Source organism: Oreochromis aureus, linkage group 13, assembly GCF_013358895.1.
Source record: "Oreochromis aureus strain Israel breed Guangdong linkage group 13, ZZ_aureus, whole genome shotgun sequence".
NCBI lineage: Eukaryota > Metazoa > Chordata > Actinopteri > Cichliformes > Cichlidae > Oreochromis > Oreochromis aureus.
In genome coordinates, this window is record NC_052954.1 from 4,365,791 (window position 1) to 4,379,693 (window position 13,903).

At 42.5% G+C, this 13,903-nt stretch overlaps 1 protein-coding gene across 1 annotated transcript in view; it reads right to left on the bottom strand.

The window, feature by feature from the left end:
- Window positions 1–5,155: 5,155 nt before the first annotated feature.
- The window catches only part of LOC116318748 (ras and Rab interactor 2-like), a 69,530-nt gene continuing 60,782 nt past the window's right edge, over window positions 5,156–13,903 (bottom strand). The window contains exons 9-12 of the mRNA XM_031737871.2: window positions 8,802–9,110; window positions 8,589–8,720; window positions 8,334–8,497; window positions 5,156–8,058 (exon numbers count right to left, since the gene is read on the bottom strand). Of these exons, the coding sequence (XP_031593731.1) occupies window positions 7,600–8,058; window positions 8,334–8,497; window positions 8,589–8,720; window positions 8,802–9,110 (1,064 nt within the window). The 3' untranslated portion in view covers window positions 5,156–7,599. The remainder of the gene's footprint in view (window positions 8,059–8,333; window positions 8,498–8,588; window positions 8,721–8,801; window positions 9,111–13,903) is intronic.

A 13,903-nucleotide genomic window follows, 5' to 3' on the forward strand; every position in this document is an offset into this window, starting at 1 on the left:
ATTAATTCTTCGATCTTAAATATGATCAACCTATCTCTAATAATCGGCTATGTACCACAGGCCTTCAAGGTGGCTGTAGTTAAACCTTTACTCAAAAAGCCATCTCTAGACCCAGCTGTCTTAGCTAATTATAGGCCAATCTCCAACCTTCCTTTCATATCAAAAATCCGTGAAAGAGTAGTTGTCAAACAGCTAACAGATCATCTGCAGAGGAATGGCTTATTTGAAGAGTTTCAGTCAGGTTTCAGAGCTCATCACAGCACAGAAACAGCTTTAGTGATGGTTACAAATAATCTTCTTATGGCCTCTGACAGTGGACTCATCTCTGTGCTTGTCCCGCGAGACCTCAGTGCAGCGTTCGATACTGTTGACCATAATATCCTATTAGCGCGATTAGAACAAGCTGTAGGTATTACAGATACTGTTCTGCAGTCGTTTGTATCATATCTATCTAATAGACTCCAATTTGTACATGTAAATGGAGAGTCCTCTTCACCCACTAAGGTCAATTATGGTGTTCCACAGGGTTCAGTGCTAGGACCAATTCTGTTTACATTATACATGCTCCCCTTAGGCAGCATCATTAGAAGACATAGCATAAATTTTCACTGCTATGCAGATGACATGCAGCTCTATCTATCCATGAAGCCAGGTAACACACACCAATTAGTTACTAAACCTGCGCAAATTTGCGTAACTTCCCTAAACCCAACACCTACTAGAATTACTGGCTTTTTTATTTTCTGGTGCAAGTCCCGAGGTGTTAGTCACCCCTGCTGAGATTTTCACAGGTCGTCAGCTCGTTTCTTCCTTCTCATGAAAAGGAAAAAACTAAACAAAGAAACAACGCTTGGACACTGCTAGCACGGGGCGCCTCCACAAACACAAATCAGGAGATGAAGCATTGCTGAATATGTTTCCAAACCAACTTCATTCTAAGCCAAAGACTAGAAAATATGGTGAAGGATATCTTCCCTTTGGTTTCGCCTGCACAAGTGCCAAGGTAGGTCTCCCCTGTTTTTCCCTTCCTCAGGAGCATGCGCTGGGCTCTCCAAATCACGGACAAACAGTATCCCACATTCCTGATTTTTAGTTCACAAACACTTGTTGTAATGACTAGTTAGTCATTACAACATAGTCACATTTTGGAGATGTTAGCTCTTTATACAGTAAACTTACAGCGGGATACAAATAATATCAGGCTGATCCTGCCACAATTTGTTCCCCCTGTTCAAATCACTGACAAACAGTATCCCACAGCTGTTTATGTTTTTGAACCCATTTTGCAGAGGGATTGAAAAATGTATTGATAGCAATGTTGAATATTATTACACAGGGAAAAAAAAACAACTACACGTAAAATAATTACACCGTGACGCCTCTGCCTTTCTAAATAGAGGGACAGTAACTGTATGTAAGCGTGTAAAACCTGCAGATAGTCAGATTAACAGTATTTTGTGTCTACCTGCTATTCTGCAGTTCATCTCATGTAAACAATAACGTGCGCACAGCGTGACGTGAAAAAAGGCGTATCCCTTTGACGTTGTGTGATGAACTCTGTATTCCTCGTCCACACATAAACGCAAAAACGCAGCTAATTAACATAATGTTCTGCCGGGTGTGTTGTGAGTTTCCCTCGATTTCTGAGTCGACAAGCGCCTTTGTTACTGGGACCAGTCATTTTAAGAAAGACCCCATCAGAACCCATGAGAAATGCAAGAAATACATTATTGCTCAGTCTGCAGTGTCTTTCCCAGAACAAACACCAATTGCAAAAAGCATACTAAAAGTAAACCAAGCATAACAAGAAGTCCTGAAAAATCTGTTTAGGATAGCGTACTATGTTACAAAGAGTGAACTACCACTGGCAAAATTTAGCAGTCTTTGCAAACTTCAAAAAGCAAATGTCCTAGATCTTGGTTCCACTTGCCTCTTACCCGTGATTTCAGTGGAAATTTCAAATTCAGGATCTGACACAGACTGATTCATGTTGTACACAGTTCTTGCAAGTTCATAGAAATTTCTGTTCAATTAGAACCAAATATTTGAGTTGATGGTTGAAATTGTTGTTGTAATTTGTGTTTTAAATATTTTTAGATTGATGTTTTGTTTCCTTTACAATATTATACATTAAAGTATAATATTGTAAAGGAAACAAAACATCAATCAAAAAATTGTCCTCTTTTTTTTTTATTCGGGCTACTTAAATTTATTTTGGGCTACCAAAAACTGAAGAGTGCATGCTCGAAGGGCTACCAGGGATTTTGAAATTTTGCGAGCCCTGATTTCAATTATGCAACACCTTCGATTTGATGGCAAGGACACGCGGGCGAAACGGGTGAAAACAGACAAATTTGCGGCGATCTCCGACATCTGGACATACTTCAATGAGAACTGTGCTAAGAGTTTCACTCCAGGAGAACACATGACCATACATAAACAGCTGTTCCCTACCAAGGTTCGTTGTCCATTCACACAGTATATCGCAACCAAGCCAGAGAGATTTGGAATCAAGTTCTGGATGGCCACGGATTTGGAGACCAAATATGTCTGCAGTGCATCTCCTTACGTGGGAAAAGACCCCAGTCGTCAGAAGGGAGAGAGGCTGGCAGAGAACGTGGTCATGAAACTGATGGAGCCGTTTTTGGATGATGGGAGAAACGTCACAACGGACAATTTCTTTACTTCACTGTCACTGTAGCACAGACTGCTGCAGCGCAAAACAACGTTACTGGGCACGGTGAATAAAGTCCGGCTTGAACTTCCTCAACTTGCAAAAGAAACTGCAAAGCGAGAAGTATTCTCTACTTCAGTGCTTAGAAGTGGCCTTTTTACCTGTGCAACATGTCACAAATTCACCTGTGCCAAATGCAGGGATGATGGACACTGGGTCTGCAAACGCTGTAAAGTTTGAAACACTTAGAAATAAAACAGACTTGTGTACCCATATATTGTGAATGTGTGACTTTTGTATGTAGGTTGTAACACAGAGGTTTGGTCTGCCTTGGATCTGAGTAAACCAATGCCAATGTTGCACACACACACACACACACACACACACACGCAGCAAATCTGCATTTATTTGTCCCACAAGTGGAAAATCTGCATTGTCACTGCAGAAAAGTGGACAGTACAAGACAAAAGCAGCTAAATAAAAACTGTACAAAGAGCACAGTATAGAAAGTGCAGTATACAAACAATCTGGAAACATAAATATGGACACGTGTATTGAAAAAAAAATATTGGTGTGTGTATACACACACACACATATATATATATATATATATATATATATATATATATATATAATACACACACACACACATCTATATCTATCTATCTGTATATAGATATATAGACATAGATATAGATGTGTGTGTGTGTGTGTGTGTGTGTGTGCGTGTATAACTTGACTTTATGCATATTATGTAAGGTGTGGCTATATAAATGTATGTACAACTCTGTGTATATATGTTTATGGACAGGCATGCAATGTAGTGACAAGGATTGACAAGAATTCAATTCAATTTTATTTATATAGCGCCAAATCACAACAAAAGTCGCCTCAAGGCGCTTTATATTGTACAGTAGATAGCACAATAATAAATACAGAGAAAAAACCCAACAATCATATGACCCCTATGAGCAAGCACTTTGGCGACAGTGGGAAGGAAAAACTCCCTTTAACAGGAAGAAACCTCCGGCAGAACCAGGCTCAGGGAGGCGGCCATCTGCTGCGACCGGTTGGGGTGAAAGAAGGAAAACAGGATGAAAGGCATGCTGTGGAAGAGAGACAGAGATTAATAACAGATATGATTCGATGCAGAGAGGTCTGTTAACACATAGTGAGTGAGAAAGGTGACTGGAAAGGAAAAACTCAATGCAACATGGGAATCCCCGGCAGCCTACGTCTATTGCAGCATAACTAAGGGAGGATTCAGGGTCACCTGGTCCAGCCCTAACTATATGCTTTAGCAAAAAGGAAAGTTTTAAGCCTAATCTTGAAAGTAGAGATAGTGTCTGTCTCCCGAATCCAAACTGGAAGCTGGTTCCACAGAAGAGGGGGCTTCCATTTGCGCAACATCTCTAAAATTAGAAATATCCTGTCTCAGAGTGACGCTGAAAAACTAGTTCATGCATTTATTACTTCCAGGCTGGACTACTGTAATTCTTTATTATCAGGATGTCCTAAAGACTCGCTGAAAAGCCTTCAGTTAATCCAAAATGCTGCAGCAAGAGTACTGACAGGGACAAGAAAGAGAGAGCATATTTCTCCTGTTTTGGCTTCCCTTCATTGGCTTCCTGTTAAATCCAGAATTGAATTCAAAATCCTCCTCCTCACATACAAGGTCTTAAATAATCAGGCCCCATCTTATCTTAACGACCTTGTAGTACCATATCATCCTATTAGAGCACTTCGCTCTCGCACTGCAGGCCTACTTGTTGTTCCTAGAGTATTTAAAAGTAGAATGGGAGGGAGAGCCTTCAGTTTTCAGGCCCCTCTTCTGTGGAACCAGCTTCCAGTTTGGATTCAGGAGACAGACACTATCTCTACTTTTAAGATTAGGCTTAAAACTTTCCTTTTTGCTAAAGCATATAGTCAGGGCTGGACCAGGTGACCCTGAATCCTCTCTTAGTTATGCTGCAATAGACGTAGGCTGCCAGGGATTCCCATGATGCATTGAGTTTTTCCTTTCCAGTCACCTTTCTCACTCAGTATGTGTTAATAGACCTCTCTGCATTGAATCATATCTGTTATTAATCTCTGTCTCTCTTCCACAGCATGTCTTTCATCCTGTTTTCCTTCTCTCACCCCAAGCGGTCGCAGCAGATGGCCGCCCCTCCTGAGCCTGGTTCTGCCGGAGGTTTCTTCCTGTTAAAAGGGAGTTTTTCCTTCCCACTGTCGCCAAAGTGCTTGCTCATAGGGGGTCATATGATTGTTGGGTTTTTCTCTGTATCTATGAAGTGCCTTGAGGCGACTTTTGTTGTGATTTGGCGCTATATAAATAAAATTGAAATGAAATTGAATTGAATTGAATTTTCATCTTCAAGTCTTCATGCAGCATGAATGAGGCACAAGCCCCCTCTGGTGGCAGGAAACTGGTATGACAGGACTCAACAGCAGAGCATTGATCCAGCAAATGCATAGACAGTATTTCAATTTCCACCATTTATTGAGTGCAAAAAGAATATTTCTGATATTGTTTAATGACATGGATGATAAGCAGGATGTCTCCTGTATACTAAAGATATTTTGACACCATGAGAACATTTTTAACATTGAAAAGCCATCTGTGAAAAATCCCCGCACAGAGACGTATAAATACTCAAAGAATGTTAGAGGAACATGACAGTAATGTATAAATTCAGACACGGAACACTTGGCCCACAGAGGTCTCCACGACGGGCTCCGTACAAGATCCAAAGAACCGATTAATGCTACTCAACAACACTTTCACTTCCCAGTTTCAGCTCTGTTACACTTTCATCCTGTGTAAAACAGGACTGCACTTCAGTTCATTCACTACATGGGTATCTTTTTCATCAACTTTTCCAATTGTTTAAACTTGAGATGTGCTGATTGTGAAATTTTGGGCTGACGCTGATATTTATAATTATTTGGCCTATAGCTGATTCCATGTTTTCATTCCTTTGTTTTATTTTTGCTGCTTTTTTTCTATTTTGTGCCAAGGGAAACAACGAAATCTGGAATTTAAAATGACTGTTTCAGAGTCTTTCAGCACTTCAGGCAGATAAACAACGGGCACTGACACTGGTAAATGTATGTATATATATTTATATGCTGATTACCTGAAACCTTATAATTTAAGCATTTGGATTAACAGTACCAAAATCAATGCTGACGTAGACTTCTGTACTGCAGGTCCTTCTCAGTACTTTATCATCACGGTACCCTCTACACCCTCTTTTCAACGTGTGTGACTGGGGGACCTCAGACCAGCTTAGATGTCCACACAGTGTCTTCATACATGTTCTACCCATCCGGGTTAAAGGCCTTTGTCAGTAGTACAGAGACGGGGCAGCCGGCCGCAGGATCTGTCACATATCATTCTCATAGGAGTGGAACAATTCAGAAACTGTAACACAAACATCCACAGTGTCACGCCGTGGTCATGTCTCCCTGGACTGTGATATGAAGCTGTCAATGCCTGGTTACTATTTACAGACCATTCAGGTAACGAGTGAATCCATTTTGTTCATAATGCAGTCAGGGTCAAGTAAAATCTTTTTCTTCTCCTCTAACGAAAACCGAGGTATGAAGGGAAACCACGGCTTTGGAGAACTGTTCCACCCCTACGGTCTGAAACGATAACCAGCAACATCTCTCGGGTCTGAAAGAGCCTCGTTCATATCACCAGGATACTGTCAGTAAATACACAAACACTGGCACACCTGCCTTTTCTAACATTAAACACAAACTACATGCATGAGCTACATTTTACAAAGTTAATCCTTCAGATTATCTGATCACGCTGACACATCTCATTAATACGTGAGCATCAACAATTCCCTTTAAATCCAGCAGATGGTGGGGACTCTAAAGAGCAGCTATGGATCATAAAAATGACAAAACACCGTCATCAACAAAAAATTACCGGTACATTTCTTCATTCTTTTAAAGGGGAATCCCACCAGTTTTTGTATCTTTTAAATCCAAGTCTGTTTAGATGTAGTGTGAAGTCATTTGAGTATGAAAAGTGGAGGTCTGCTCACACCCCTGTAGCTGCTGCACCTAAATAATGGTGGCTAGCCAGGTCATGTAACAGTTTGGTCCAAATGCCTGGGACATCGGCTGTGTTTATTCAATTTCTTTTTTTTCATATGCTTCTTAAGAATGAGTGAATCATTGTAAACCTATATAACCTTATACCTATTATATATATTTTGTTAGTAATAATCATTATTAAAAATAGCACATTTACCATGAAACCACTAGAATCTTTTCTCTTTTTTTAAAAAAGAAATCTGACTGTCCAGCATATTGCATACTGGGTTTTTAGTATTATTATTAATAACATTGTTTTGTTTGTTGTTGTATTAGAAGTGGCTTCATTCTCTTTATTTTTTTAAATGGCTTTGTGCATCAGTCACCACCAGGTGCCGCTTAATCCACACAAATCAACAATCTGAAGGATTATCTTTTTAAAATTCAAACAATAAAGTTACAGTTTACCAGCAACTGTGAGAAATAAACTTAAATGACATAGATAACCTACATCTATCTGTACACTTAAAGGAACTGACTGAAGATGAGTCCCATGTGTCTGAGCTCAGATTCCCTCCATCAGGAGGTGGAAACAGCAACTGACAGAGCTGTTTACCACAGAGTTACCCTGATAAGAAATCCAGAGCAGGAATGCAAATAACGGTATGTCTTTCATTTCCTTTCCTCTTTCAGCCTGGCCTGTCAGACAGAACCTTCCCCAGACTAAGAAAGGAGAAGTCCGGCTTTGTAAAGACTGGCACGCCACAGTGCTGAGCCCAGCTCATGTGTCTCAACATGTTTTTGTTTACTGGAGTTACTGGGTGACACTGCTCAGACAAAGAGCTTGTTCAGGCTTCTGCTTGCTGCTACAGTCACACAGAGATGGAGCTGCTGAGGTGGCTCGGTGGCAGGCTCAGACCTAAGCTGACTCTTGGTTTGGGGGAGTCAGTCGACAGGTCTATGCTGAGGTCGTTGAGGTTGGCCTTTGTGTCAGAGGTCATGGTGAGGTCGTTGAGGTTGGGCGCAACATGAAGGGGAGCAGATAGCTGGCCAGTGCTGCTGCTGGCCACGCGACGGAAGACGAAGTAGAAGGGAGCGGCTTGCGGGCGGCTGTGCAGCTCAGCCTTTATCTTCTGAGGGTGGGTGTCTGGGGCCAGCTGCTGGCTGCTGCCCTCCATCAACAGGAACAGGCCGTAGTTTTCGGGGTCAGACACTTTGAACTTGCGGGCGCACAGCTGGCACACCTCCTCCACGGTGGCATAAGGTCGCACCTGCAGGGTCTTGGCTGTGCAGCCGCTGTCCAGCTCCTGCAACGCAACCCGCAGGTAGTTCTGAGGGACAGTCAGAGGAGACGGTCAGTGTTCAGAGAGCAAACATACGAAGCCTGAACACTCAGATATTTTTGATTGCAGTTAAACACCAAAAATCCTCCTTGCCATGTTTCCAAAGCTGAGAGGCGATACTGGGTGATGTTGCTTTTGAAAATATTGGTGTATAAAAATAGCAAAATCAACTCTGGAGCTAAAAGACAAACTCTAAAGCAGTGCTAATCTGCCAGCGTCACAGAAACTTTTAACTCTGAGTGAACTTATTTGTGTGTTCTCACCTGGAAGTCATCGATGGATGGTGCAGAGCGCTGGGTGGTGCGGCGGCGGTGCCACTGGTGGAGTGTGTTTCTGGTCTCAGAGCTCAGCACTCTGGCTGCTTGCTCCTCCTGGAAGTTCTTGATCAGAGACATGGCTCCATACGCACTGGTCAGGTAGTAGCCACCTGCACATCAACACGCACACACAGCGGAACACTGTTAATTACGTGGGGGGTGGGGTAGATTGTGCTGGTTTCCATGGAAAATGTGCCACACCTTCTCCATGAAGCAGTGAGGGGTCCAGCAGCTCCATCATGTACAGTATCTCATTGTCCAGCTGAGGCATGTCACACTGGGCCAACACATAGGTCAGCATGGGCAGGAAGTCATCAGCACCATACAGACGACCTGTCAAACACACAGCAGGTTCACTCATCATTCCTGCCATGCGACTCTGACTGCGGGTGTGGGTGTGCTTTTCATCTGTACCTGAGTTGTCCTCCATAATGGTGTAGATGAGTTTGCAGACTCTGAGCAGCATGCTGACCTTCTTCTCTGGAGAGTACAGTTTACACATGGTGTGGAACTTGTGTTTGATCTTTTCTATGGCCACTGTGTCCGGGGGCTGCGCATCAGCCACGCCCATTTCCTGTGGCTGCCTGGCTTTGGCCTGTGACAGGTTCTCCTTCAGCTCCTGCCACTCCCCACTGCGTATCTGGAATTCCTGCAGGGCGCTGCTCACTACGGCCTTGAGGGGCTTCAGGACACACTTGTGCATTGCCTTCTCCAGAACTTGGTCTGTGGACGAGCACAAAGAGAATCTTTCAATGTTTCGCACAAATAAACTGTTAGTGAGCTGAGAAAAGTTCAGCATAGCTGCTAGGAAATCAAAACACATAATGCAAACATCACAAACGCCAGGCAGCTGCTGGTGCAGCCTGTCTGGCTCTAAATGAAGGACACCGCTAATCACTACAGTGACTTTGCTCCCAGAGGTACATGAGCTAAGTTACTAAAAGGCAGCAAACCTCGATCATGCTAACTGCTAAAAGACCCATTAGCATGGCCTCCAAGTAGCTGATTATTGTTTCTGTGAAGCAGGAAAATTACCCCCACCTACATCAGGCACACCCACCATCAAGTGCGTACGTAATGTGTACGTGTGAGTTGCATATTAGAAAACAAATGTCTAAATAGAAAAAATAAGTAAAAATCCCACAAGAGGAAAGCACATCAGTGAACATGAGTCAGTGCAACAGTGGTGTGTTTTTAGATACCATCTCTCTTGAAGGAAGTGTTCTCCCACTTACTGTTTTCTATCTGAACACCTACACAGTAATTAAATACAACCTGTGATATGAGATCAAGAGGGTCCACAGATCACTAAGTGAGACATGTTTTAGCTGTGACATTAATAACTTTACCCATGTTCATTGCATACCAAATTTATTGTGTACCATGAGCCATGATTTAAGAGCTACAAGCTGTTAGGAGAGTGTCGCGATCAGATCAGTTCTATTTGTCATCATGTGTGTAAATCAAGTTCCTATTGACGACCATGTGTGCAGCTCAAAGTTCAGCTCAGAGGAGTAAAAGCAGCATGAGCTTCTTCTGCTTGTGCAGTCTGACTAACACACGAGCGGGAGGCCAAACCACAGCCCTGCTGAATAAGGAACGTGTGTGTGAGATGCTGACTGTTCTCTAGGAATATGGAGTCAGCAGTTTCTCTGGCTGAGCAAATCTGCACACACACACACACACACACTTCCACCACATGAACCCGTCTCCATCAGCCTCCTCCTGATGAAGTATCAAAGTCCGACTCTCTGCTTCACACTTGTCTGTGAGATTCCTCCACTCCCCCAGATGTACGCCTGCTGGAGCTGCATCAGAGAACCAAGCTGGCCACTCACCAGCAGCACATTCTCACTTCCTCATTCCATCACTGTGTACTGACTGCCAGTAAACGAGGTGCTCGGCATGATTCTTTTATCGCTGCTTGCTGGCACAGATTAAGAATGAGGAGTGAGCAGATTTCGCTAGTGCTTAAACTCTGTGTCAACAAACACTGATAATCCAGGGTGTGACTATGGCTTATCCTCAAGATAAGATCTTTCACTCACTGGAAACCACCTTCCTGCCACTACATGTCACCGCTGACGTTCAGCCTTACCGGAGCATTCTGCGGCTTGGCAAAGATGGAAGTCGCACCAAACTGAACTGTTCGAGTATTTCCAAAGAAAAGCTTGAAAAAATGATATTACGACAGCACTGTCTGAAACAACCGCTTCCTTTTTTCCTCATTTCAGTTAATTTTGAAACATTTGATCAATCAAAAAGGGGAACCCGCTTCTGTCAAATATATTATATGCTATTATGTAGTTGATATTATTATTAAACTTGGCTAAAGTTTCAAACAATGATCACTTGGTTTCACACAGTTTTGTGTGACGTCACTTGGGGAATATCCCTCATTCCACCTGCTGTTCAATCTCTTTGTTTACAAAATGCAGAAATTTTGCTTCAACAGCTTCTTTCACACAGAGGAGTTGCGCAAATAAACAAGGATTTTCAGCTGTCAGTAATGAAGAGCTAGAGTCTAAGAATAAAAACATGGCAGTTTGTTCCTGTTCAAAGAGAGTTTGAATGCTGGCGCTCTGTCTGCATGATTGTAGGAGCTTTACCTTACAATATAAAGTGCCTCAAGGCAGCTGTTGTTGTGATCTGGTCCTTTTTCCCCTAAACTTCTCATCTGTCTGCTTTTTTTTATTACCTTTAACCATTTTTCAAATGGCTCCTAAAGTTTTACCAACAGTCCAAAATACTCGCCGCCCTGCCTCCTTTTTCCAAAGCTAGAGACATGAGAGAAGCAGCAATTGCTGCTATTGCAGAACTTGGAACCAGTGCAGTATGGTCACATTTGCTTGAAAAATAGCTTCTGATGTCAGCTTTCGGTAGTGAACAGTAAATTTGATATCTAACCGTTAAAACCTAACTTGTGAGCATTTTGGTTAACAAACAGAAGGCCAAAACTCACAGTTGTGGGTTTTTTACATTGGGAGAGTTTTCTTTCCTGCAGTCTCCACAGCTCTGCCTTAGTAATTAAAAACAGTGCCAACATTCCTCACTGTGGACATCAGTTAAGAGCGGTGTCCGAGTCCTCCTAAAGAGGGACATGTCCAGATTTACAGACACACTAATGAGACTCCTCAGACTAAAGCTCTGTACTTACAGGCTTGTAAAAGTGTGAACATATTTTACCCTGCGGTCTGAAGTTTTCTGTACTTCACAGGAACGGCTATGGGTGAATGTTGACTCTGTGCTTCTTTAAATTGCATGCATGCATCCACCTTAAAATGCTGTGAGAGCAGGGGTTAAGGAAATGTCACAGTGTCCTGTGTCCTGGATCACAGATGGACTGTAGACATCACAGTGGCGCCCGTCTTCCTGGGGACAACTTATCAGCCAAGGCCAGCCAAAACTAGCTATCACACACAAACTTACACACTTCTTGTGTCTTCCCCTCTGAATATAAACATCCTCTTACCAAACACCCTCATGCAGCCTTTAACCAATCACATTGTCCGCTGCAGCTGGGCAGTCTCACAGAATACTGACTACAGGGAACAGCTGAACCTTCAAGTGTTATCCACCATCCATTTGGTGAAGATAAAATAACAGTGAGACCACATCAAATACTATTATACACTCACACACAGTGTGTGTGTGTGTGTGTGTGTGTGTGTGTGTGTACACAAAGTGACTGTCTCCTTGAACTATAAATAGCCTGCTGAAATCAGGAACAGAAGTGAGTATCTGTTCTGTCACTGAAGCCAGGAGCTACACAGATTGTTGACTTCCTGCTTATAATCTGAACCATAAAAATAGCCTTTTGACTCATCCTCGTCCTACCAGCAGCATGTTTAAGACATCTACAGAACAGCTGACCTCATCTACTTTGACCTTTGATCCCATAAACTCCTCTTGAATGTGTTCCCTAAAGTCACTCATTAGTCAGTCATTAGCAGGATAAAGCAACACCAATGTGAATAATGCAAAAAAAAACCCAAACAAACAAAAAAGTTTACGTTTTCAGCTCCAACACTTGCTCATCACTTCCAGTTTCAAAACAGTAAGACAACAACTGCAGTGTGGTCTTTTATATATATCAATATCTAGTGTGGATCTGTCTGAAGGAAATAAAATCCACCTTCCAGCATCAATAAACATGTTAATTAGCATGTTATGTGTCATTTGTCTGTACAAAAAGTGAGTTTCAAAGCTGATAGGTGACACTAAAAGCAACAGCTGAATAAAAGTACTATCAGAGCTATAAGAAAAAGCCAGAGTTCCAAGGTATATATATGATAACATCATCAATAAGTTAGACCTGCTAACACAGGAAATCTCCAGGTATCCAGTTGCTCATGTTATTGGAACACACAAACACAGTTTCATGATGTTGATCTGGCTCAGGCTGTCTGCCGGAGGACAGCCTCTCTGTGTGGGATGACTTCAACACAACAGACTCTATTTTTCCCTGCCCCCTACTCCCCCTCCCTCCTGAACATCCTGAACACATACACAGCTGGGGTGATGAAGGAGCACAACAAGCAGAGAGGTAGCTTCCATATTTGAAATCGATCTACTCCCAAAAATCATACATCATCTACAACACAGATGGCCTGATGGTACATCTTGTTTTAGGTCACCTCTCAGTTTCATCTGATTCACATTATGTCATTTTCTCACACCAACTACTGGCAAAGTGTCAAGTGAGAGAGGGGGAGATTGAAGAACCACAGATTAAAAACAAAGAGTGAAGGGCAGGGAGAGACACAGTGTGATGGGGGCTTGCTTCTAATCCTCTCCCTCTGATTGGAGAGCTGGAGTTGGACCGAGACCGGTTGCATGACTTGGCAGACAGCCATCCAGAGGCATCTGGGCCAGCCAGCCTTTGAGCTCAACAGAAAACACTCTCTGAAGCTGCCACAACTAAATGTTGTGTAAGTGTTCCAAGAAGTAAAAACCGCAGCAGTTCCCAGTGTGTCATCCCTGAAAAAAACAGGCCATTCAGAGAGAGGGGGCCACAACACGGAACAATGGAAACACAAAGCTGCTCTTTCAATTTTAGTTTTCCCTTCAGACACCACACCGATCGTAGCTGTCAATCAAATTATTTATCGAGGGAAAAATGGAACGTAATAAAAATGTTTCTGGCTTTAAAGGTGTGTTAAGCAACGTTTTTCATTTTCTAACAGCTGAACAGCCTGTGGAGTTTTACACATGTCCAAATCCAAAAGGATGTGACATTGCTGCTTGCTCCCCAGAATGCTTCCTTAGCATTCCAAACTTCTAATTATGATGAAATGAGCAGAGATGGAGATAGCCTGTTCTGCTCCGGGTCGAGCTTTAAAAAGAAATCAATCCTTCAATCCTGATGCACAAACGAACACAAAACAATAACTTTCTTACAGGTGAAAAAAAACCATTACAAAGTCAACTGTCAGCATTTCTCCACCCAATTCATGACTTCATAGTTGCAGCCCTTTGCTCAACTTTCTGAACGAGGCCAGTAAAAACAGGTTGGT